Genomic DNA, 23,946 nt, shown 5'->3' on the forward strand with positions numbered 1-23,946 from the left:
TGCTCCGGCAGAAGCTTGGTAGACGGTGCTGACGGTGTCACCCTGGGGAGCTTCCTTCTTTCCTCCTTTGCAGTTAGCTTTTGCTGTCGTTTTGTCTTTTTTCACGTTGTCAATTTTATTAGGGCAAAATGGCGTAATAACGCCTTTTCTGTTTGCCATTTTCCACAGTCTGAAAACCAGAAAAGCATTTATGGTTTTATTGATATCCACCATCTTTTTCCCCGAAGTTCCTTACTAGGGATATATCACCTTTGCCCTGTTTCCTTTGTAATTGGCTTAGTAGTAGAAGTAGGTTGCTCTTGTGTTTGAAGTATCCGTTTCTGTCCTTCGCTAGCAAGGGTTATAGTCGCAGCGAGCGCTCCGCCCCGCTCCTGGTCCTGGAGCAGAGAGGTCACTCGCTGGTGTGGCATGGGGGCAGTTGCTGACCGTGCTGGGAGTTGTGACGCTGCCCTTTTAGCGTGTTCTGTGACGTCTTCTGTACATAATGGGGGGTGGCGATGCCTTATTCTTGTGCCGTCCCCCGAGCTTCGTGGTGAACGTGTCCCCGTGCAGGTGCCCCACCGCCGCTCTGCTTTCCGTGAACTGTCAGGGTAGCCCCTCTGCCCACCGTGTCTTCCTCGTGCTGCCGACTGGTGTGAGCTTATGAGTGCCTTTTGAAACATAAAGAATTTTTTTTTTTTTTTTTTAAACGTTTTTTATTTATTTTTGGGACAGAGAGAGACAGAGCATGAACGGGGGAGGGGGAGAGAGAGAGGGAGACGCAGAATCGGAAACAGGCTCCAGGCTCCGAGCCATCAGCCCAGAGCCTGACGCGGGGCTCGAACTCACGGACCGCGAGATCGTGACCTGGCTGAAGTCGGACGCTTAACCGACTGCGCCACCCAGGCGCCCCAGAATTTTTTTTTTAAAGCAGGGACAACTTTTATAACATCATATTTCATAATCTTCCCTAAAACCTGTTCCCTTAAGGAGTCTTTTTTTTTTTTTTTTTAAAGATTCCTTAAGACTGCTTATATTTTAAACTCCCATGATCGTCCACTTAATAGTCAAGGCACATGAAGTGGGTGTACTTTTCCATGTCCCTGAGTAACCCGACATGGTGCACAGTCTTCTGTGCCTGGATCGATCGGTGTGACTGGCTGTATAACTAAAACTTGCCCTCCGTGATCTCCGATTTAAAAAATTTTTTGGACAGATGTGCCTGAAAATACTAAATACTCCTACCTGATCTAATATGGATGATTTAGCAAAAATAAGTAGTTCTCAGAATGTTATGTGTGCTATACATAGGTTATGACCTTTGCAGCTGCCTGCCTTCTACCTAGGCTCTTCCAGCACAGGATTTTGCACGCGCGGGCGTGGAGATTCACGTGCTTTTCAGTGATCACGGTGACAGGGGCCACTGCCCTGGGCGGGAGGTAGAGCCGCAGTTGATCGGTAGGTTTGGCTTTGTCAGTGGGGGGCGGGGAGGGGGTGTTACAGGAAGTAAGTGTGTGTCTCTCCAAACCCCGGCTCCGGAATTCTGCACTGAGCATCTTGGACCCACAAGAATGACTTTTGAATAGTCCTGACCCTAATCAGGACTTCTGTTTGATGCTGTCATCTTGTCACGTGTTGCTCAAAAGTGGCATTTGAGAGCGTCTTGTTGTGGCAGCTGCAGATTACATAGTGACTCTGGGTTTCCTGTTTCCAGTTGTAACCAGTGAGGACCTCGTGTGACTCTGCAGATGGCCGTGCCCTGGCTGTTGAGGAGGGGTGGGAGGGCGAGGAGGGGGGAGTATATATGTGGCACGGCCGGTGTCAGATGGGTTTCCCAATAGCTGAGGGTGGCTGGCTCGTTTCCCTAATTCCTTAGGAACTAGCTTCCTCTTGTGTAGTTTCTTTGTGAAGAATGACACAGATCCGATCGTTTTAGGACTCTCAGCCGTGAAAGCGCTGCTTTGTGGTGGTTATTTACTTAATTCTTTCATACTCCGAAGAATGCCGGACACTTTGGTCAAGTACTGGTCACTTGTTGCTGGAAGGTACTACCTCGGTGTCTGAATGTGCGCTTCCCCTGTAAGAGAGGGCTTCCTTTCTTCCTTTCGCGGCGTTACATTCTTAACAAAGTATGGATGGCTTCATATTGTACGTTGACATCATCCCAAGCTTTAGCGTTCTTTCGGCATTTTTAAGTCAAAATTTTTTGTTTTCAGTAAAAATACTTTCTTTTCTGAGAAGGAAAAGCCCTGCGAATTTTACTTATTTAGACAAGTACCTTATAGGCTCGATATGAAACTTACTGTACTTATGTGATGCAAGTTAGCATTTTAGACTGTGAAACTAAGCTGAAATTTGAAAAGTTAATATGTAAAGTTGAAATTTTTTTTGAAATACTCTCTGCGTTTTGTTTAGACCAGCATGTTTTGGAAATTTGATCTTCATTCATCATCCCACATAGACACACTTCTAGAAAGAGAAGATGTAACACTGAAGGAGTTAATGGATGAGGAAGATGTTTTACAGGAATGTAAAGCTCAGAACCGCAAACTTATAGAGTTTCTGTTAAAAGCAGAATGTCTCGAAGATTTAGTCTCATTCATTATAGAAGAACCACCTCAAGACATGGATGAAAAGATCAGATACAAGTAAGAAAATTCAATCTTCTCTTTAGGGTGGGACTGAAGTGAAGTGGGGTAGAATCTTATCCTTGTCCAGCAATTCCCCAGGGCCGTCGTAGACCATTTAGAGTGTTAAGATGGTCAAGAGTGACAGACTCGGTGGAGCATGTCATCCATTCTAGAACCAAGTCCGGTGAAATCATAGGGTTTTAAAAAGGAGCCTTCTAAATTGCAGTCAGAAGGCTTTGTGGCAGGGCGACGTGCTTTGTAAACAGTGATGAAGTTTCTTAAGATAGTAAGACGATCCAAGTAAGTATTTTCTCTTCTTTGCAAATAGGAAGCTAGAGATTACGTGACTGCCCGAGATCCTATGGCAGATCTAAGCCAGAGCTCGGGTTATGAAGACCGTTACCGAGCAAATAAATTCTGAGCTTCGTTAACTTCAGGGAGCGGGGTCTCGGTGAACGTGGGTGGAGCCAAACTTAACTAGCTAGCGCCTTGGACCACCGTGGCGAGCTTACGTCCTCATCGCTACTTTCATCCGCTCACGGCAGAGCAGTAGTGCGCCGGGGGCCTCTGTCCCCGTGTCCTGACCGCACTTGGACCGCACACTCCTGCCAGCTTCCGGCGAGCACTCCGTGTGTGTTTAAAGCGCCTAGGTCTCAGGGAGCCGTCCCTCCACGTCCAACTGTATTGAAAGGTTTGACTCCGCACCCCCCCACACCCGCCCCCCAAAATAGGACGGACTCGGGAACAAAAAGTCGTTGATTCTGCATCAAATAAACTTAACGGAATAGGAGGAATAAAGGCTTTTACTAGATCCTTCTTCGCCCTTCCTCCCCCAGTCTGTTCTTCTTTTCAGATATCTTTTTATTTCTTTCTGGGGAGAATTTTGCTGTCAGAGAAATAATACTTATTAATGCCTTCAAGTTGCTAGCGACTTGGACCTTCAAGGAGGTGAGGTTATGTTCTCTGCCGGCCATTAAGATTGCCAGTTAGCATTGGTGACAGCCTCTACTCAGGTCAGTGCCCCGAAAAGGAAGAGGAAAGACATTTCGCAGCAGGAGCGCTGGCGTACTCCCATCCCGCAGAAGCCGTTTTGGAATTCCCTTCACGGTGAACAACCCGCACGTGTGGGTGCCGCTCGTCGCGGGGCTTGTCCTGGCAGGAGCCAGTGCGCTGCGGGCTTCGCACCCAGCCCACCTGGGAGGGGTGTCGACCTCCCCCCTTGGAACGCTTGAGCCAAAGGGCTTACCCTTCTGGGTCGGTTTCCTCACCTGCTGAACGAAGCTAATACCTCTGTGACCGGGAAGAGCAGGCACAGCACGTCTTCCGGAAGGTGCTTAGTTCACCCGAAAAGTAGTCACGGCTTCTGTAGTACCGCCATGCTGGTGTTCTTTTGTGTTCCCTCTGAGGTTGCGAGAGCAGCTGTGCCTCCCTGGCCACGTGGCCTTCCGGATGGCACCGTCTTGAGGGAGCTTGACTTGAGCTGGGCAGGCGAGTTCTCCGCTGTAGTTCTGGCCTGAGAGGAGCCACGGGCTGTGTGTAAGGCACACGGTACACGTAGCTAGATGCGCAGCGGGGTGTTTCAGATGGGACCTGAAAGCTCTCGGGGGTTAAGGTCGACTTAGAGTCATCTCAGGAAATTTAGACTAGTGTTTTATAGAGTCTGGGTGATGGAGTGATTTCTGTGTTTTGTGAACCTCATAACTGTATTAGTCACACATGTGGATTGAACTCATCACTGTTCTAAGCTGATGATCATACACAAGGTGTTAAAGGTTTGTCATTTTGTGCTAACCTTTTTAATTTTAATGACAGATACCTCCGTCCTAAACTATTTAGCAGAAATTTGATCTAGCAGAACTTTAAGCCTCGGTTCCTAAGTAGTATAATAAATCCTAAAGCTAAGGTGCTGTTGTTTGGGTCAAGGTTCCCGCAGAGGGGCTGGGGGCCGGAGGAGACCAGGAGGGGCTGCCGCCCTGAAGGCCAAGGGAAGCCAGGCTTCGGGAAGGAGAGATGAGACAAGTGGGTCGGGGCCGCTGCGCCCAGGCCCCGTGACCGTTGGTGACCGCAGCACAGAGCACGTGGGCCCCGGCAGCGTGGGTTCTCTGGAGGGGCGGAGGGGAGAGCCCGGCCGGGAGCTCTCTGAGGAGGAACTGGCAGCAAAGCAGAGACAGCTCTTCTAGCTAGTTTCCCTGGAAAGGAGCAGAGAGAGCAAGTGGGCGCTGCGGGCAGATAGGAGTCAGGGGAGGTGTGCTGGTGGTGTCACCCCCGGTGGGAGAAGTAGTGGGGGGTTTCTGTGCCGGTGAGGCCGTGTGCAGTCCAGTGGGAAATGACGGGGCAGAGGGAGGGAGCCATCCAGGGACGTGCTGTGCCTAAGCAGGCGGGAGGCCGTGTGGTCAGAAGGACAAGGGGAGGGAGGCTTTAGGAGCAGAGTCGGCCCTGGGGTTGGGGAGGAGGAAGGAGTCCAGATGCAGGTGGGGGTGTAGCTACAGAGGAATCGGGGGGTCAGAGCCCGCGCTGGGGCCGGGGGGGGGGGGAGGGTGGCGCTTGCCGCAGGGTGGGATGGCGGGGGTCTTAGGGTGTTTTAGAAGCTCGTTTAATGTTTGAGAGGTAGGGAAGGGGAGAGAGAGAGGACCCCAGCCTGTCCAGAACCAGGACCTTGAGCCTTTCGTATAGTGCCCAGGCCCATACGTGTGCCTCTTTATCTAGGTCGTGTGTCTCAGTCACTGTGCAAAAACAGGTGAAAAATTCATTGAAAAAAGTTTTTAAATGCCTCTAGCCTCTTCTGGACCTCGTGTGTCAGAATTTGGAGAATACACGCTACGCGTTTGGTTTGCGGCCACGGTTGAGGCCACTACCTTTTACCAGTCCTTTATTTGCCAGCAATTTCAAATTGGGGTAATTGAGACAATGTTCCCCCAACATCGTCCCCCAGTGTTCCCCGTAGTAGCATTTCGGAAGCTTTGTAAAGTAGAAAATATAGAGGAATAAAAACAGTTAGCTTTTGTTTATTCCAGGCCTCCTTCCCAGTATTTCGTATGTCCTATCCTTCCACGTGAGGTAAATGCTGTTATCTTAATTTTGCAGACTTGGAAACTGAGGCCCAGGGAGGCTAAGGAACTTGCCCAAGGTCATGCAGCTTGTAAGTGGTAGACGTGGAGTCTGAACCTGGGCGGTGCGACTCCGGAAGCTGCACCTGCACCCCGTGCATGATCCTGCCCCTGGCACAACGGCGACTTCATGTTGTGGCGTCTTTGAGCCCGTGTGTTCCACAGAGTAGGAGAGAGAGACTCTAATTTGAGCCACAGAAGAGAGCTGTTTGATAATATGATCTTGATGCCCACACGCCTTCCACTTCTGTTGTCTTTTTCCCTACAAAGGTTCTTCTGGGGACGTTCCTGTTCTGTTCCATCTTCAGACCTCACCCCAGACCCTCGCAGAGGCTGCGGCTTTCTGGTCTGCCAGGGGCCTCGCAGCAGGCAGCCCTTGGGCGCCTCGAGGGGCGTGGCGTGTGTTCTAGACTGCAGTCCTCCCCTCTTTCTTGTCCTGCAGCTATTTGTGGCTGTTCTGTCACCTCCCTATCCTGGTCAGCCTTTGACTTGCCACTCCAGAGGACTAGTTGGTTCTGGATCCTGGCTGCTTGACGGGGCGGAAGTAAGAGCAGAGAAGTGAGTTTGTGGCCAGAAGAGCCATGGCGTCTCCATTTGTTGCCATTGAAAACAGACGGGAAACTGTGGTAAAAGGAGTGAGTGGAGAAAACGGATCAGCTGTCTGGTTTTCAGAGAGAGAGAGTGCTCTGGTGGGCAGAGGCAAGCATGCTTTCGGGGTGCAGGTGTTTCCAGGGCCGTAGGGTCTGCGGAGAGGTCTGCATCCCACGGCAGTGAGGTCTGACGGAGGCTGATCCTGGACCACCTTGGAAGGCTGGCTTGGAGAGCTCTTTTTCTGTATGCCGTTTTTCCACTTGGGTAGCTAGCTCAGGCTGACGTCCTCCTCCTCTCCACTTCCCTATGTCAGAAGATTTATTCTCTTAAGATGTGACATGGACTGGACCCTTGGTAAGCGCCCCCAAAACAGCTTTCTGGTACCATTTGCAACCCATGTGAAAATAGGCGTGGCCGGTCTCGGAACCTGCATGTGTCTTGAGCGAGTACTTACGAGGTGCTGTGTGCAGGGTGGTTTCCTGGACACCAGCGTCCCCCGTGGTCGTCCTACAAGCCGGGCCACTTCCCACGTCAGAGCGGGCTGTTCAGGGCTGCAGCCCGAGGCTCTTAGCTGCCGCATCTCGCCAGGCCTGTCCTGTGGGAGAAGGCCCACGCCCTGCGGCGTGGCCTCCCCAGGCTCCCGAGCCCTGGCTGTGCTCTAGCTCTGTTGGGGAAAACGTATCCTGTCACAGCTTGCTTTAGAAGTAATTTTTGAGACACGGTAGAAAATTCACTTTCATCTACAGGTTGGACAGAATGGATTGACATGCTTTTCTAATTCCCAAAGGTGATTTTGTTCTTGACAAAATTTTAGGAAGCCTTTCTGATTTGTGTTTTTACTTTATGTCATGAAACTGTTAATACAGATGATGATACAAGTGTCCTGTTCTTCTAGGTACCCAAATATATCTTGTGAGTTGCTCACTTCTGATGTCTCCCAGATGAATGATAGACTGGGAGAAGATGAGTCCTTGCTAATGAAATTATATAGCTTCCTCCTAAACGATTCCCCCTTGAACCCACTACTTGCCAGTTTCTTCAGCAAGGTGCTAAGTATTCTTATCAGCAGAAAACCAGAACAGGTAAATATTATTTTCCGAAAGGTAAGTATTAGGGCTGATCATCCCCCTGAGATGATCCCCCAGTCATTTTGTTGCTTCAGTGTTCTGAGTGTGCCGTAAGTCCAGGTTCTGTAGAGGAAGAGTATACTTTAAATATACTGACTTACCACTGATTCACACGTTAATGAGTGTGTTCCCACTCGACATGTTCTTTTCCCAGTGCCCCACAGCTCTGTTTTTTGGTTTACTTTGGTTTCCTCTTTTGACATATTTGGAGCATGAGAATGTGGGGTGTCCGTCTGCGAAGGTAGCGAGCGCCGTGGCTCCTACCGAGTGGTTGAAGGAGTCGTAGTGACTCTGGCAAAGTAAATTTTTAATTATCATTATTATTTATTTACTTTTTGCGTTCCCCTAATGATGAGCACAACAGATGAGGCTTTAAATCAAAAAGCTTTTCTAGAAATGTAATTGATGATTAGTTTATGCCCATGTTTTGATTCCACTCAAAAGCTTAAGTGTTTAGCGTGAGACGTCTCTCTTCAGACTGCTGTTCCTGTCCAGTAGCGCTGGGGGCAGAAATTCCTACGTTACTATTGTGGCAGGAACCTTCCCCTCCCATCCCCCCTCTCCAGACCCTCACGTCTGTTTTGTTCCTAAACAATTCAGATCTGCGTGGGAAATTTGTATTCTAAGGATCTGGCATGTGTAGCGGTTCTCAAAGTAGGGTTCCTGGACATGAGTGCCACCTGAGAATTTGTTAGAAATGCAAGTTCTAACCACCTCACACCTAATGGATCAGACACTCTGGGGGTGGGGCCCAGCGATCTGGGATTTTTCATAAGCCTTCTTGGATGACTCTGATGACAGTTTGAGAATCACAGCTGTGGTGGATATTGGTGCGAAAAAGGATGTGCTTACCAGGAGATTACGATCCGCTTACAGAAACACGCACCCAAGGGGCCACGAGAGCCTCGACGCTCAAGTACAGGCAGATCTGCCAGAGAGTGGCGAGCAAGGGTGTGATGACCGGGTGCAGTTGGTCCAGCCGGCCGGGCCTGACCTCCTTCCTGATGGAAAACAGGCTCCGTGACCCGTCCTTGCTGTCAGCGGAGGGTTGAAGCTATTTTAGGCCCAGTCCGTCTGACTGTGCCAACGCAGAGTTTAGAAACACGAGGTTGTTCTTTTCACGTTCTTAATTAAGCAGCATTACCCTCCTAAATGAGTTGGGATTGAAGTTCTCTTTTCTTAGAGAGTGAATCCCCAGTCATGATCACTGTCACCCAGGTTGTCTTTCCCTGTTCTGCCTGCTGGGGAGAAGTGGCAGCACTGCTGGGTCTCGTCCCATCAGCCCCAGTTACTCCTGGTCCTTTCGGATGGTTGTAGCCATTATCGAAACAGGTCTTTACACCTTCGTCGTGCCTTTTCTTTTCCCTCTGTGCTGGGGGAGCCTGAATCCCCGGGTCCCGGTTCTCACCAGACCTTCACTGTAGAGCCAGAACGCGCTGGAAGCTTTCTGGGACTCAGCATTTGCACGGCCTTCCAGGTCAGACCTCTCTGTGCAGAGGTGACGGCACGTGCTGATGAAATGCTGAGAGATGGGCCTGGCCGCTCTGTTGTTTGTTGTGCTTCTTGGCTTAGGACTCTGAGTGGAGTCACCCCTGCTCTTCTCGCTGTAGGAAGAGCTCAAACCTAGCGCCTCTCTCTCCCGTTGAGACCTAAGAGTGTGAACGAAGGTGTCCCATCACATGATATGTTATTAGGAAGGGGCTGTGCAGCTGCAGGTGACGAAAACCACGTCGACTCCGTCTGGCTTAACCGACACGGACGTTCGTTCGCTCACGGGACAGGAAGTCGAGCCGTGGGACGCCTTCCGTGTTGGGGGCTCGCACGTCAGGAGTGTCCTCCTCCATCTAGGACGTGTTGCCGTCCTGGCTCTGCTGGCCACGGCACTGGCTGCAGTTCGTGCCTTGGGGCCCCACGTCCGGCGCCTTGCCACTGAATCCTGCAGTATTTGGGGCACATCTGACTTTTTCCTCTTTGCTCCTCTCCTCGTGCTTTTAAAAACCGTGTGACTCAGCTGTGAGTGGATTAACTTCTTGAAAGTTTCTGTTACAACGTGTCTAGAGAAGCAACGTATGATGGTTAGTCCTGCACTTGTGCCCGGTGGTGTGGAGCAGTTTCTGTCATCCCTGGCTCTTAGGCTTCTCTACGTGGGACAATGGCAGGATTGTGGCTTTTGTGGCATACAGATCTAAGTTTAAACCTCAGGGCAGCCACGGTTTGGCCCTAGCGACATACTGAACTGGTCTGCGCCTCGGTTTCCTCATCTGTAACGCCGAGTGGGGCAGCCTCACCTCGAGGGCTCTCGAGAGGTTTCGGTGAGATTAGCGGCTGCCACACTGGCCGTGTTGCTTCTGGGACTTGTGAAGGGACCCCGGGTGGCTCCGGACAGAAGGCGCAGCAGGGTGTGCAGGACAGAACCAGCTCCCTCTTCTGGCACAGAAGAGAGACCCAGGTGGCCTCTGGGTGTTTCCACGTCCCTTCTGTGCAGCCGCCCGTCCCTCCCTCACCCCCTCCCTGTGGGAACCCGGTCAGGTGAACCCAGATGAAACCCAGATGTGATGTTTCTCTAGCAGGTCACTTAGCCACTTAGACTGACTTAGAAATGCTTTTTGCTTTGAATTTTTTTTCTTAACTTGCTGGAGTCTAATTAGGATTTTGAATATTCTGCATTTCCGTGCAAAGTCTAATGGACTTATATTTATGTCCGTAAACTGTTAAATGGTATATTCTCATGCTCATTATTAGGGTATTAAATTCTTTATCCTTATTCTTTGAAAGTTAGTAATGACAGTGAACAGAAAAAGACTCTGTTATGATGTGTTTATATTAAGGAATGCGTGATACTTGGGGAGATTTTTTTCCTAAGGGGTTTGCGTACCGTAACAACCAGCAGCTCTCCGGTTTTATGTCTGATGACTGACTCCATGTCTGCCAGTCCTCGGCGGAAGGTGGTGGTGGGCTTTGAGGGGGCGGGTCCGGGGGTCAGGGCGGGGTAGGACCTAGAGTTGACAGTTCCGCCCGTTTCCATGTCTTTCAGTTTTGGTTTGTTCTCCTCTAGATCGTGGATTTCTTAAAGAAGAAACGTGATTTTGTAGACCTTATTATAAAGCACATAGGAACTTCGGCCATCATGGATTTGTTGCTCAGGCTCCTGACGTGCATCGAGCCTCCGCAGCCCAGGCAGGATGTTCTGAATGTGAGTAGAATCATGACCCCCGCACCGGGGCTGCTGGGAGCTGGGAGCCCGGAGGGATTCCAGGAGGTTGGGAGAGGAGAGTTGTCTGGGAAACCGGGGCAGGGGTGAGGGGTGGGGGGGAGAGGGCAGGGGGAGGAAGGAAGGTTGTTCGTAGGAAGAGATTCAGGTTTTGCAGGATTGGTTTTCCAGGTGTGCACATCTGTAGGTGCCTGGGATGCTTTGGGAGGGGCTCTCCAGCCTTTGCCGGTCTGTTTCTCGGCGGGATGGGTCGAGGATGGGTCTTAGAGCTGCCCTGGTGAGAGCGGAAGGTTGGGAGTGAGAAATCTCGTCTGCATACGCTCCGCTCCACGGCGTCACTCTTGAGACCGTGGCCACCCTGCAGGGTCTGGCCGCAAGGACACGTGTGGCTGTTTCCAGGAAATCCGTCTTCACAAGTAACTTTCTTCTTGTGGGTAGTTAGGAGCGTGGGATAAGAGGGAGAATGGAGATTGGTTTTCAAAAGCATACATTTTAGAATTCTGGTAGGTGATGATTTTCGGATCCGTGTGCCTCTTGAAGAGCTTTCTTAAGTGGAATTTGGGTGGAATGAGTAACTTAAAGATGAAGTTCCTCACTGGCTCTTATCTTTGCCTGTTCTTCTTGTCTTCTGGCTCCTCCTCTCTCATTCTCTTCACTGCCTTCTTCCAGAACCTTCCCCAGTCCATTCCATCCTTAATACTCCACTTTGAACCTTAGCACTTACTTGTTTCTTTGAAGTCCGTTTTATTGGCAATGCCTTTCTTATTTTACATACATATGTATATGTGTATGTATGTATGTATTTTGAGAGAGAGCTCACGCGAACGGGGGAAGGGCAGAGGGAGAGGGAGACTCAAAATCCGAAGCAGGCTTCAGACTCTGAACTGACAGCACAGAGCCCTTTGCGGGCTCGAACTCACAGACTGTGAGATCATGACCTGAGCTGAAGTCGGACGCGTAACCGACTGAGCCACCCAGGCGCCCCGGAGTATTAAGTGCTTCTTAATGGATGTGGGGCAGGTTAGCTCACAGTCTTCAGTTTCCCTCCTTTTCCCTGGGTGGTCAGGACCCTCCGCCCCATCCCCTCAGACGTCACCTGGGAGCTCAGCTCTCCCTCCCTGCCCTGCTGAATCAAAGTCTGCACTTGAGCAAGACACCCAGGAGGGGGATTCACGTCCCCGTTTTAAAACTGGTCTTAAAATGTGAAGTGGGACCTCTAGCTGTGTGCCCTCTGGTAGCTTCGTGTGCATTTCCTTTGGGCACCGCCCTCCTTGAGGACCAGACAGCTGGGCCTTCAGCAAAGTGTGTTTGATTTCTTGCCACCCGGTGCCACGCCTCCCCCCTGTCCCCAGTCTCCTTTAACCTTTGGGTTTTGCTCGTTTGGGGGTTGTTTTTGTTTTTGTGTGTCCTTTCGCGGTTGCGAGTGCTTTGTTTGTTACGGTGTTTCTGTCTGCGCAACTGATACTCCACTAGCTGACTTGTGATTTATTCTTCCTCACTCCTTTCCTCTTCCTGTTGGCAGTCCCAGCAGTACCTCACGTGTGGAGGGGAGATTGTTCTGGTCAGGATACCAGCTCTTTACGAACTCGTGATGGGGCAGACAGACTCTCCGGCTGTGGGGTACTGCCCCTGGGCTTCCTGTGGCTGCTTTGGTTTTGAGTCTGAAAGTTCATCATATGTTTTAACCCAGAGGCCTGATACCAAATACTGCTTTCGTCAGTGTTTCTGAAGCTGTCTGAAAGCGAAGATGTACATACTCTTCTAGAAGATGTATAAATTCCACCTCCCCTCAACAATCAGAACACAGACCCTTTTAGTGGGTGGTGTCTGAGAATTACTCTGTGGCCGAGAAGCTGGTGGTAGAATTTCTATGTGTGGGAATTGTAACTTGGGGCATAGTTGGTACTGTTGGCTGCTGTTTAAATAATATATTCACTGGCATTTTCCTTGGGGGACTTTTAATTTCCTGTAGTGTTCAAAGTCCAGAGAAACCTGTAACATTCCACTTAAAATGTGATGGATATTTCCAAGTATGTTAATCTTCATTGGGGCTTGAACAAAAGCCACGCATTGCTATGATTACCTCTACAATGTGTTTTACAGTGGTTAAATGAGGAGCAAATTATCCAGAGACTTGTGGAAATAGTTCATCCATCGCAAGAAGAAGACGTAAGTTCTCTTGTGCGACTGTAAACTTGATGTTCTTGTTTTGTTTTTTAAAAAGCAACCGTGTTTATGTGCACAGAACATAATTGTACGAGACGTGAAGGTAGAGGACAAGTATTGTTAAAGTTGACCGTTTTCTGAACACTGAAGGGTTTAAAAAATACTACATTTTCCTGTTGCCCAGAACTTTTCCGGAAATGTGGAAGACAGCAGGCCCCGGTTCCAGCACCGTCTCCCGGAGCTGGGGTTTTGTGCTGCGTCTGCTTGCCTTTGCCGCAGACCTCCGTCCACACTCCTTTTTTCTTGCGTGCACATCTTGAGCCCAAATGGTGTGGCCACATCTGCACTTGTTTGTCTCTGTTCTGGCTAAAGCTTTCCGGGCGGCACCTCAGAATCTTCGCCACCACCGAACCCCTAGAGCGTTGGGCTCCTGGCGGTGGCACTTCCTGGCCTGGCTCACGGCGCTCACGTGAGGGTTTGGCTTTGTCCCGGGTGCTGACGACGGACTTGGCAATAGGATCGAGGCCGCGTTGGAGCCTGAAGACAGAGCTGTGTGCCCAGGGGATGCCAGTGCGGGGTCGGGGAGGGGTCCCCAGGACCAGCCCGTCCGCCTCGTGGAGGGACCCGTCACTCTGCTCCTCTGCCGCTGCTCTGGCTGCCACCTTCAGCAGGGCTGGGCTACGCGGGATTGCGGGCGTTCAGCCCTTTCTCCCCGCGCACATGGCACTTCTGTGGGGCTCAGCCTACTGTCTGTGAAGGGGCTGCTTTAAAGTAGAGGCGGGGAGGTCGGGGGACCCTCTCTTAGGCCTCTAGGTGGCCACTTAGTTTGAAGAGTGAGCCCCACGGAGGAGTAGCACCAAGCTAGGCGTGTGTCCCCGGAGGACATTTGGCTCACAAAGGTGAATTTTCTATCAAGGTTGAGTTAGCCCCTTCTACTCTGGTGCACTCAAAACCTTTGCTACCTGGAGTTCAGCTGAAACGGGCTTTTCAAAAAAAAAAAAAAAAAAAAAAAAAAAAGTTAATCATTAAAGGTGCTATGCGTTCCCCATCTTGCCCTCGGGACCGTGCAGCTGGCGCTCCCCTCGGTGTCGTCACTGCCGACGTTCAGAACACAGTCCCGCGCACGCCCGTGCCAGTGCTCGAGTGCAAGAGCCCTGCCCAGCGGGAGCCCACCGTCTGGTTGGGGTGGTAACGCTGGTTGGGGGTTGGACGCTTCCCGAGCACGCTCCCGTGTGACCCAGGTGTGGCCAGTGCGGGCGGAGGAGAGAGGTGACGGGGAGCGCGGCCCGTGCCACTCGGGGGGGGCGGAGGGGGGGGGAGTATGTGTCCGTGGACGAGGCTTGCCTTTCGCCAGGTTCACGTTCCTGAACGGCAGAGCTTGAGTACTCAACGGGAAGTTAGTTATACCTGCCTGCGAGGTTCAGGAGAAACTGATAAAGGAGAAGCCCAGCTCTGCAGCTTTCTTTTATCTTTTTTCAAGGACAAAGCATTTGGGGCATTAACACCTTCTTTACTTGCCTTGCAAGAAAGTTAATTTTGCCTCTGGACAGTCCTGTTGATACTTCTGTTTTGTATTACGTGATACATTATATGCTAAAATGGCACTGACCGGTTCGTGTTCGTGAAGGAAATGTCAGGCTCCTAATTCTGGTCAGTGGATTTTGCTGTCCTGGCGCGTGTCGTCATCTGTGCCAGAGGATCGCTGTCGACTGTGCCCGTGTCACGTGCCACAGGACGTGATGCGCGCAGGTGCTGAGACTTCGGACCTTTCCTGGCAGGCCGTTACACCACACACGAGGAGAACATGCAGTATTTCTTACCCATTGGCATATTCCAGGAAGCTTTGTCTTTTTTTTTTTTTTTTTTTTTTTGTTAACGTCCATTTATTTAAAAAAAAAATTTTTTTTTTTTTTAACGTTTATTTATTTTTGAAACAGAGACAGAGCATGAACAGGGGAGGGGCAGAGAGAGAGGGAGACACAGAATCCGAAACAGGCTCCAAGCTGTCAGCACAGAGCCCGACGCGGGGCTCGAACTCACAAACTGTGAGATCATGACCTGAGCCGAAGTCGGACGCTTAACTGACCGAGCCACCCAGGCACCCCACGTCCATTTATTTTTGAGAGAGAGGCAGAGAGTGCTTGCACGCGAGTCGGTGGGGGAGCGGGGAGAAAGGGAGAGAGAATCCGAAGCAGGCTCCACGGTGTCAGCCCAGGGCCCGACACGGGGCTGGAACTCACCAGTGAGATCATGACCTGAGCTAAAGTCAGACACTTAACCGACTGAGCCACCCAGGAACCCCTGTCTTTATTTTTTAAATCAGTGCCAATTTAAAAGCTAATTTATGAGCTTCTATGCTAATAAGAGTATATACAGTTGACCTTCGAACAACACAGGGGCGAGGGGTGCCAACCCCCTACGAAGTGGAAAATCCACGTAAAAGTTTGGACTCCACAGACGCTTAACTGCTGATAGCGTGCGATTGACCGTAAGCCTTGCCGATCAGGTCAGCCGTCAGTTAGCACATAGATTGTGGATGTGCTCCGTGCACGTTCTTCTAGTAAAGTAAGCTAGAGGAAAGACAGTGTTGTTAAGAAAGTCCTAAGGAAGAGAAAGTGCATACTTACACGAGTATGTACTGTATTAAGAAAATCCGCGTGTAAGTGAACTCGTGCAGTTCAAACCGTGTTGCTAAAAGGTCAGCTGTATTTGGGGACGTGTTTTTTTTCAAGTTTTCACTTGTTGAAATTCTTCCTTGCCAGAACTTTGATCACGTGTCCCTACACATGGAAATCTGTATCGTGCAGTGTTGCTACATGGAGCTCATTAGCCTGGCAGAATAAATTGCTCGTGTCTTTACCTACGTGACTTCTTTTGAGCTTGACTTTCTGTTCACTGCAGCTTATTATGGCCAGTGTTAATTTGTGTTATTTCTTAAGCTTTTTCTTCTCTAATGTTTTATTACAAATTTGACATTTGACGTGTTTGATAGTTAAAATTGTACTTTTTCCCTTTAGCGGCATTCAAATGCTTCACAGTCACTTTGTGAAATTGTTCGCCTGAGCAGAGACCAGATGTTACAGATCCAGAACAGTTCAGAACCAGATCCCCTGCTTGCCACTCTAGAAAAGTATGTTTCAAAGTCTGTTCTTGTTCTTTGTTCTTATTGATGCTATTTGACGTGTTACCATTGTGAGTGTTGGTAAGTCTTCCTTATGTGGGAATCGTGTCCCTGCAAAATCCCCTCGGGTGGGTGACAAGGTAGGAGAGCCGGCTTATCTGACCTCAGCTGTCTGTGGGGCCCGCTGGAGACCCACAGGGTAAGAAGGTGAATAAATGACATGTGTGTGTGGACTTTCAACTTTCAAGTAGTTGTAAACTAGAATTCTGTAAAGCCATCATAGGAGGGGGTGGCCGCAGTATGACTGTAGTCACTGCCCCACAAGTCTTTGGTGAAGAGTCTTCTACACAAACTGATTTGACCCATTTTAGTCCATGGTTCTTACTAGAAGCTCTTCTTAGTGTTTACTGTATCTTTGCGGCTGACTAGGGGCAACCTGACCAGACCTGATGGAAGGGTCACAAGCCCTATATGTTCTGTGTCTTTGAACTGCTCGTGCCCTTATTTTGAGACCGTGCCTTTGAGCAGCCGTCTCCTGTTTGGGTGGGAGATAGCTTGAGGATGCTGTGCTGTCCCGAAATGCGCGAATGGCCAACCCGTAGGTATTAGTTTCTGTAGATTCACGAATTTTCTGAAAGAATGCTTACCATCAAGCTTGGGCATACATTCGACCCGCATCCACACGGCTGCAGGCCGTTGGCATAAAGAAGAATCAGGCATTTCCGCCCTTCAGATGAATAAGTAGAGAGGGTGCACACACCGTTAGCTGTGAGGTACGAGTGGCGGCCTTGCTTCAGTGCACGGCCGCTCTTGCTCTCGCTGATGACTTCGCCCGTCCTCTTGCGGTCCTTCCGTACGTTGACGTTCATGTGGCTTCTTTTGGCTTAACCACCTGGAAGGTCCTTTTATTCAAATAAAACATTTGTATTACTTACCTGGCAAGTGTGAGATGAGCGAGGAACAAAGTAGAGACGTCGTAACTTTTTTAGTCTGTCATCGGAGAAGCAGAGTTGTGTTTTCCCAGTGAGTATTGTTGACCAGGAAGGAGTTGACTGATTCTCTGAGGGAGCGAAACAGATTATTGGTTCCTGAGTGATAGGTCATTTTACCATCCCATTTCCGTTATTCTTGGCTTTATGGCATATGTACTTTTTATAAATATAAGACATTTCACACTCAAATACCAGTAATCATAGTATTAGGTTGAACCACGTCAAATTGCCATTTGAGTAGGGTAAAAACATATTGAATGCCAACAATCTGTGGTTCATGACAGCAGTTGTCCAACAGAAATAGAAGATGTAATTTTAAATTACCGAGTAGCCACATTCAAGTAAAAGGTGAAATTAATTGTAATAATTATTTAATCTAATTGATACAAAATATTTGAACATCTGCTCGTTTAAGAAATTATTGAGGTATTCTACATTCTTTGCACAAAGTTTTGGAAACCCAGCATATATTTTACACTTAGGACAGATCAATTGAGACTAATTGCAGTGTGAGTACAGTGGCCTCATGTGGTTGACTCTGGCCACCTGGGACAGCAGGTTCGCCTTGACTGTCAGACTGACCAACATTAATCGCGGAGTTTCAGTGCCACCAGAGCCCTCTCAAATGTGGAATCTGACTCATGAAGCCTGTGTATGGACTAGCTCTTAGAGTTCAAGCTGTGTCTTTAGTCCTGGATCAGCTATAAATTGAATTATACAGGTACCTACTCAGAATGGACATCATTAAATATTAGTTGGAGTAAATTTCTTCAAATTCGTGGACTTGAGGAGTCAGGAGTCCCCTGCTATCACTGAGTTAAATCTTCACTGCACTTAGCAGTGGGGAGACTTACTCTATAACAGCGCCTCCCACACTCTTCTTGAGATGAGAACCAACCCCTTTTAATATCACACATGCTCCCACGTTATGGTGGTTTCTTAGTGTCTGTTGATTAAGAAAATGCACAGTGACCAAAGGCTTCTACAGGCTTGGTAAACTTACTAATCGTAATAGCATTTGTCTATAGTTGATATATTATTAGGTAGTAATGTATAATATCTGTTTATGTTTGATAAATTATGGCGTAATATAGCAATATTATATTTTTTAAGATTTTAACGCTTATTTGTTTTTGAGAGAGAGAGTGAGAGCGAGCGAGCAGGGGAGGGTCAGAGAGAGAGGGAGACACAGAATCCGAAGCAGGCTCCAGGCTCTGAGCCGTCAGCACAGAGCCCGATGCAGGGCTCGAACCCACGAACCGTGAGATCGTGACCTGAATTGAAGTCGGATGCTTAACCCACTGAGCCCCCCCAGGCGCCCCTGTCTATTGTGGTTTCAAGCTGCTAAGTAAGAACATCCCTTGAACGAGAAGGTGGACGTCTATAGTTGGTCGCCGTGTCCATACCCCTCTACCTGGGGTGAGGCTGCCATTTGAAGAATAGACATATTTACTGTGAAAAAGCTGTCTGTTTTCCAGAGCTCAAGCCCAAACCTAGCGTTTATTCTCTGGACTGCCATGCGTTGAGTAGCGTTTATGGTGCTGTTTTGGGCCAGGGTCTCACAAGGGGTTTCAGTGCTGGTCTGGGAGTGTGTGAGAGCTCCTTCCAGCAAGGGGGTCCTCTGAAGTTAGGTACCGGTTGTATTTGCTTCCCCCAAATAAAAGGAGATTCTCCTGCTTGCTGCCCTAGCCTGGAGAGGGCGGCGGTGTCGGGCTGCGGCGGGCACAGCTGTCCTCCGCATGACTGGCGTCTCCGCTGGGTGTGCAGCGGGGGCTCCCCAGCTGTAGGCCCCGTTGTACGGGAGACCCCAGTTCTAATTCACTTGGATTCGGAAATACTGAGATCCTGAGAAACTGAGATTTTTTCCTTGAGAACACCCATGTAAGTTTACCTAACAAGTCACCCTTGTGTTTTACATTGATCATGACCTTGAATATGTAATGGGAAGAGCCAGCCCGCAGAGAATACTTTTTGGGCAGTAGTTCAGTCAGATCCATTTCATTGCTGCCGTGTTACTTTGATTTACCAGATTTTAATTAGAGGGTAAAATGCAACAATTGATCTTGTCTTTTACCTGTTTCAGATCTTAGTTAATTATACATCAGTGCCTTTGTGGGAAAACACTTGTGGGTTCTATTTACCTTTTTGAAAAATTACCCTTCTTTTGTGGGGCATAGAGTTCCAAATCTTATTACCACCCACAGCTACCACCGCCACCACCCTGGTCTCAGTGGGAGGTGACCGCCAATCTTGAAGTATTTGTTGGCTCTCGGCAAGATTGGCAAAGGCAAGCAGGGCCCAGGTAGTTCTGCTGAGGCGGCGGGGTGGGGCGAGTAGGAAAGTGTATGTGGGAGAGTTGCATTTCTAATAAGCAGGATCACTTGTGTGCTCTAATAAATGTATTAAAAATAAAGCGTTAAGTAAAACGGATATGCCCAGGTGGGAGTGAACTCTTGTATGATACTTGCCTTACTGGTAGCGTGATTTTTTTTCTCTGACGTTACTGTTAAATGATGTTACGGTTAGCGCTTGACTGTTGATTTGTCTCCCCAGGCAAGAAATTATAGAACAGCTTCTATCAAATATTTTCCACAAGGAGAAAAACGAATCGGCCATCGTCAGTGCAATCCAGATATTGCTGACTTTACTTGAGACACGGCGACCAACGTAAGCTTTCCTTTTGTCTTCCAGCAACGAGCCATGTTGTCGTGCTTTTAGATTTCCTAAAAGTGCGAAGTCGTTGGTTGATAAAGTGCAACATCATGCCCTTGAATTGCAGGTGCCGGATCTTTTTCCACCACATAAACTGTAAGTTAGTTTTACGTGAATGTGGTAGGTAGGGATATGGTTTGGTGAGCGCTGTTTATGGGCAGTGTCTGGGTATTTGTACCGCTTATGAAACGTTGCTGTGTAAGTGCTGTAATAAAACGCGTCACGGCGGAGAAGCTTCTTTCCTAAATATGAAAATGGAAAAGAGGTGTTCTCCTGGTCAGTGGGCAGCTCTCTCTCCTCCACGCAGCAGTTCAGGGACTTTCTGTCTTGTGATTCTTTCCTCCTCGTGCTAGCTTGAGGCTTCACATTGAGCCTTTGGGGGTTTCACGTGTGAGGCCACTGCAGTTGACGAGGCTGTTTGAAAATGGATGGGCAGGTGGCTTGAGGCCTTTACGGCAAAATTTGAGCAAAGTGAGAACCAGAAATGTGGTGTGCTTCCCCCAAGTGTGTGTCCCGGGCCGGCCATTTGTGTTCGTCGTGTCATTCTTCACAGTTTATGTCCACTGCTGGCTAATTCGCTTAGTGATCATCAGCGTTTTCTGATGGTTCCCTGGAGCATGAGAAGAGGTACGTATCCGTAAGCATTGCAGGGATATGTGGTTTAGAGATTAGGGTTGGTGTTTTCTCACTCGCTGTTAGATTTATCCGGCAAACCAGAGGGCATGAAGAGGACAGAAGAGGGCTGCCGTCAGCAGATGAAAATCTCGGCCGTCCAGGGTTGCTGGATGTGTTTCTAACGATGTAATTTTGGTTTCTAGCGAAGTAGTGAGGACAGCCATTCTGCTTCCCAGATACCTGATCTCTTGTCCTGGTCTGTTGAGTTCTTGGTTAGCGGTCGGGGAAGGGCAGTCTGGCAACCCTGCTTCAAATGCCTTGTAATTTGGAGATTGTGTCTGCAGCTTTGACCGTGTCTTCTGTAAATTCTGTTTCAAGTCACGTAACCGGCAAGTTTTAAGGTGTCGGTCAAGTGGCGCGGGACTGTCATCCTGCTGGTCCTGCCTCACGGTGGTGGCACCATCTCTGAAAATGGTCTGGAAGCACCTGAAGCGGTGTTGGTGGCTTAGGCCAGCTGCCCTGCCTTGAGAAGGCTACTTCTGAGAACAAGGATGCATCTCTGTGTATAGAAGAGAAGAACCACACCGCTGTGCAGCCTAAAGCAGACAGAGGAGATACACCAGTAAGAGGAGGAAAGTTCTGACCAGAAGCAACTTGTCTTCAGATCAGAAAGGTTTATCAAATACTAAACAAGATTAAATATTAGCGGGGGAGGGCTCAGATTCTAGCCTTTTCCTGATGAGCTTTCTGAATCCCAAGAAGAAAGGATAAATCCTGAAGGTATCTGGCTAAGAAGTCGTGGGTCAACTACAAAGCGAATCGGATTGCCAGGCCTGTTCTCTGTGCATGTGAACAGATCTTCCGTGGGTATTGTAACTGGATACTGGAAAGCAGGGCAGGACTGCGACCCTGACGCGCCGTTGCTGGTGTGTGGGGGCGGGAGAGCCATTTTAAAGCCTCTGTGACCTCAGTGTGCCCATCTGGTTTCTGTTCAGGGGGCACATTTTGTGAAGATTGTACTTTGCCGAAGCCAACGGAAAATAAGTTAGGATAAAGAACTCGAAGGGATGATATTGGTAAAATTGATGATAAATGAAACGGATGGGGGGCGGGGTGAGCATTATTAACATGAACGTGAAGGTCAACTTTTAAGAAAGAATCATTGAATAAGTCACGTGTTGGGGAAAACAGTGAATTTTAGATTATCTTAATAAAACTTAAGACATGAGATGGGGTAAGTTAGTATGTATGTCGGTTCTTGCCTTACACCAAGGAACTGAGGTGCACTCACAGTTTTTCTCATCTGGATAAATTATAGTTCAGATACATTTTCCATAAATGTAGAGTGGTAGGCTGTGACACTCCCGAAGCTCCCTAGGGGGCAAGGAGACAGCTGTAGGCACAGGGTAATTTGCATACACCTGCAGGCCCTTCCCCGGGGAGCTGCGGTGGCGGTGGCGGTGGCGGTGGCAGGCAGAGCGGGGCAGACGAGAGAACGCTCCGCTTTGCCCCAGGCGCGAGGAACCAGAGCAGCGGCCTTTGGGCAGAAAGCACGATCCCCCTCCGTGATCCTCCTCTACCCTCTCTCCTGCTGAGCGAAGCTCTTTGGCTACTGAGGACACGCTCTAGCCCCAGAGACACAGCTGGAGACCGTTTGCAGTAGGCAGAAGGAACCGCAAAAAACCCTCTAGCCCACAAGACAGGCAGGGACACATTATGGGCCCCGACCATCACAGGTCCCCTCGCACTGAAGCGAGGCCAGTGGGACCTAAGGACCTGTCAGCTGCCTGAGACAGGCTAAACCAAAACAACATTTTCCCCATCGGCAGTCCCGGTCCACTGGGCTGATGGGGCAGGAGAGGCCAGTGTGGAAGGAGACCCTGCGGGCACAGGAGCAAGCTTAAAGGGTAGAACCTTCAAAGACTGAGCTAAAGAGTGATGGGGAGAAGACCTTGGCAAACCAGCCCTAACTGTAAACACAAAGTAAGGGGACACACGCCTAAAGTCTGGAGCGGGCTGAGGTCACGGCAGCAGCAGAACCGAGACCTAGGCCAGCCGCCGACTGGAGGGGGAGGTGAACCCGCCTTGAGGGCCTAGAGAGAAAGGGGTGTGTGTTCTAGAAACAAATAGTGCTTACTGCCCTATGCGACTTGCCCACCTTTCCACGAAAAATTATGAGACCAGCAAGATTAGAAAACCCCGAAAACTCAAGAGCAGGAGTAGTCAACAGACCGAGATTTAAAAATGCTGGAACTGTCTGCCAGGGAATTTAAAATAACTCTGATTAGTATGCCAACGGCCTGTGGGGAAAATGGACACGTGCAAGCAGGCGAGGGGACTTTAGCAGAGATAGAACATCACGCGGACAGTGCTGGAGCTGAGGCCCGCAGCAGAAACGAAGGATGCCTCGGGGCTTACTGGTGAAGTTGGTCGCAGTCAAAGAAGGAATCTCTAGGACGTCAGAAATTACCCACACCGACCGTGAAGAGGTGAACCAGAAAGACTTGCTTTGTGAACCGCAAGGGCCTAGGAGTGACCCGCCGCTGGGAACAAGGACCAGTGGCCAGATCTCGGTCCCTCCCACCAGTCTCCAGGGAAAGGAACCGGGGCTCCTGGGAGAAGTGGCTGGTTCTACAGGTAGGGCAGGAGGAGTCTGGAGTATCGTGTCAGATAAAAATTAGGAAGTACAGAAAACCCTGCAGAACCCCACGGTGTAAGTGGCCGGGGTTAGGTCAGAAGAGCACGGGGGCCAACTGAAACCCGGAGCTTTCATTGGCCAAAGCTGATTGGCCCAGTCAACAACCCCCACGACAGCACACCGCGTTATCTTCTAACCCAGAGGATAATGTTTCGGTTAGTTCATACTGATACCAATAAACAAGAGCAGAGACGCATCTCCCCTGCGGAAGAGCTGCACGGAGCTCGTGTGGATACACCCCCCTCGAGGAGGAAGAACAAGACTGCCCACTCTCGTGTGTAGACCGCGCACCATGGCTTCCCTCCAGAGAGTTCTGTGTGGAAAGATAATAAAAAGAGCAACTTGACAGTGACTCTGGCCAACACTTCCTGGGCCAGATAATCAGAGTGGCAGCCAGTGATAAGTTGTGTTGACAGTCTGCGCTCTTGCGGTGTCGCGGGAAGTGACGTTTTCCCCGTGCGGGCTTCCTCTCAGAGGCCCCGCGGTCACGAGGACAACATGAGACAGACTCCAGTGAAGGGACTGCAGAATACCTACCCAGTAAGGTCCGAGTAACCATCCCAGCCAAGAGGAGCCTGAGGAGACAGGACAAGTAAATGAGGTGTGGTGTCTTGGACGGGATTCTTAAATGAAGGAAGGACCTTAGGTAAAACTGAGGAAATCTGAATAAAGTATGGATGTTGTGTGTCAACACTGACGTATTCATTGTGACAAATGTGTTAATGTTGTAAGATACTAATAACGGGACACTGGGTTTGGGTTGTGTGGGGACGGTCTGTGTTACCTTGGCAGTTTTTCTGTAAATGTGAAACAGTTCTAAAAGAAATTGACACAGCATTTAGACAGAAACCCAGTGACAACACGGAAGACTGGAACAGCAGTAGCAGCCCGCGTGACCCAGGTGACACTTGCAGAGCCTTCCCCCAGCCACGTCAGGGCGCACAGTCTTTCCAAGTGCACACGGAACTTTTATCAGGATAGACCAGATGCTCAGCAC

At 49.5% G+C, this 23,946-nt stretch overlaps 1 protein-coding gene across 26 annotated transcripts in view; it reads left to right on the top strand.

Annotated features, from left to right (window-relative positions):
- The window catches only part of PPP6R3 (protein phosphatase 6 regulatory subunit 3), a 138,830-nt gene that overhangs the window by 67,346 nt on the left and 47,538 nt on the right, over window positions 1-23,946 (top strand). For 23 of the 26 annotated variants that reach the window (XM_058689907.1, XM_058689908.1, XM_058689909.1 and 20 more), the window contains 6 exons: window positions 2,395-2,627; window positions 7,203-7,389; window positions 10,490-10,627; window positions 12,749-12,814; window positions 15,829-15,941; window positions 19,478-19,591. In XM_058689907.1, coding sequence (XP_058545890.1) covers window positions 2,401-2,627; window positions 7,203-7,389; window positions 10,490-10,627; window positions 12,749-12,814; window positions 15,829-15,941; window positions 19,478-19,591 — 845 coding nt within the window. In that variant the 5' untranslated portion in view covers window positions 2,395-2,400. Of the gene's footprint in view, window positions 1-1,840; window positions 2,025-2,394; window positions 2,628-7,202; window positions 7,390-10,489; window positions 10,628-12,748; window positions 12,815-15,828; window positions 15,942-19,477; window positions 19,592-23,946 lie in introns of those variants that run through there. The other 3 variants (XM_058689902.1, XM_058689927.1, XM_058689926.1) reach the window with 3 other exon arrangements.

The sequence above is a fragment of the Neofelis nebulosa genome, chromosome 10, assembly GCF_028018385.1.
Source record: "Neofelis nebulosa isolate mNeoNeb1 chromosome 10, mNeoNeb1.pri, whole genome shotgun sequence".
Lineage (NCBI taxonomy): Eukaryota > Metazoa > Chordata > Mammalia > Carnivora > Felidae > Neofelis > Neofelis nebulosa.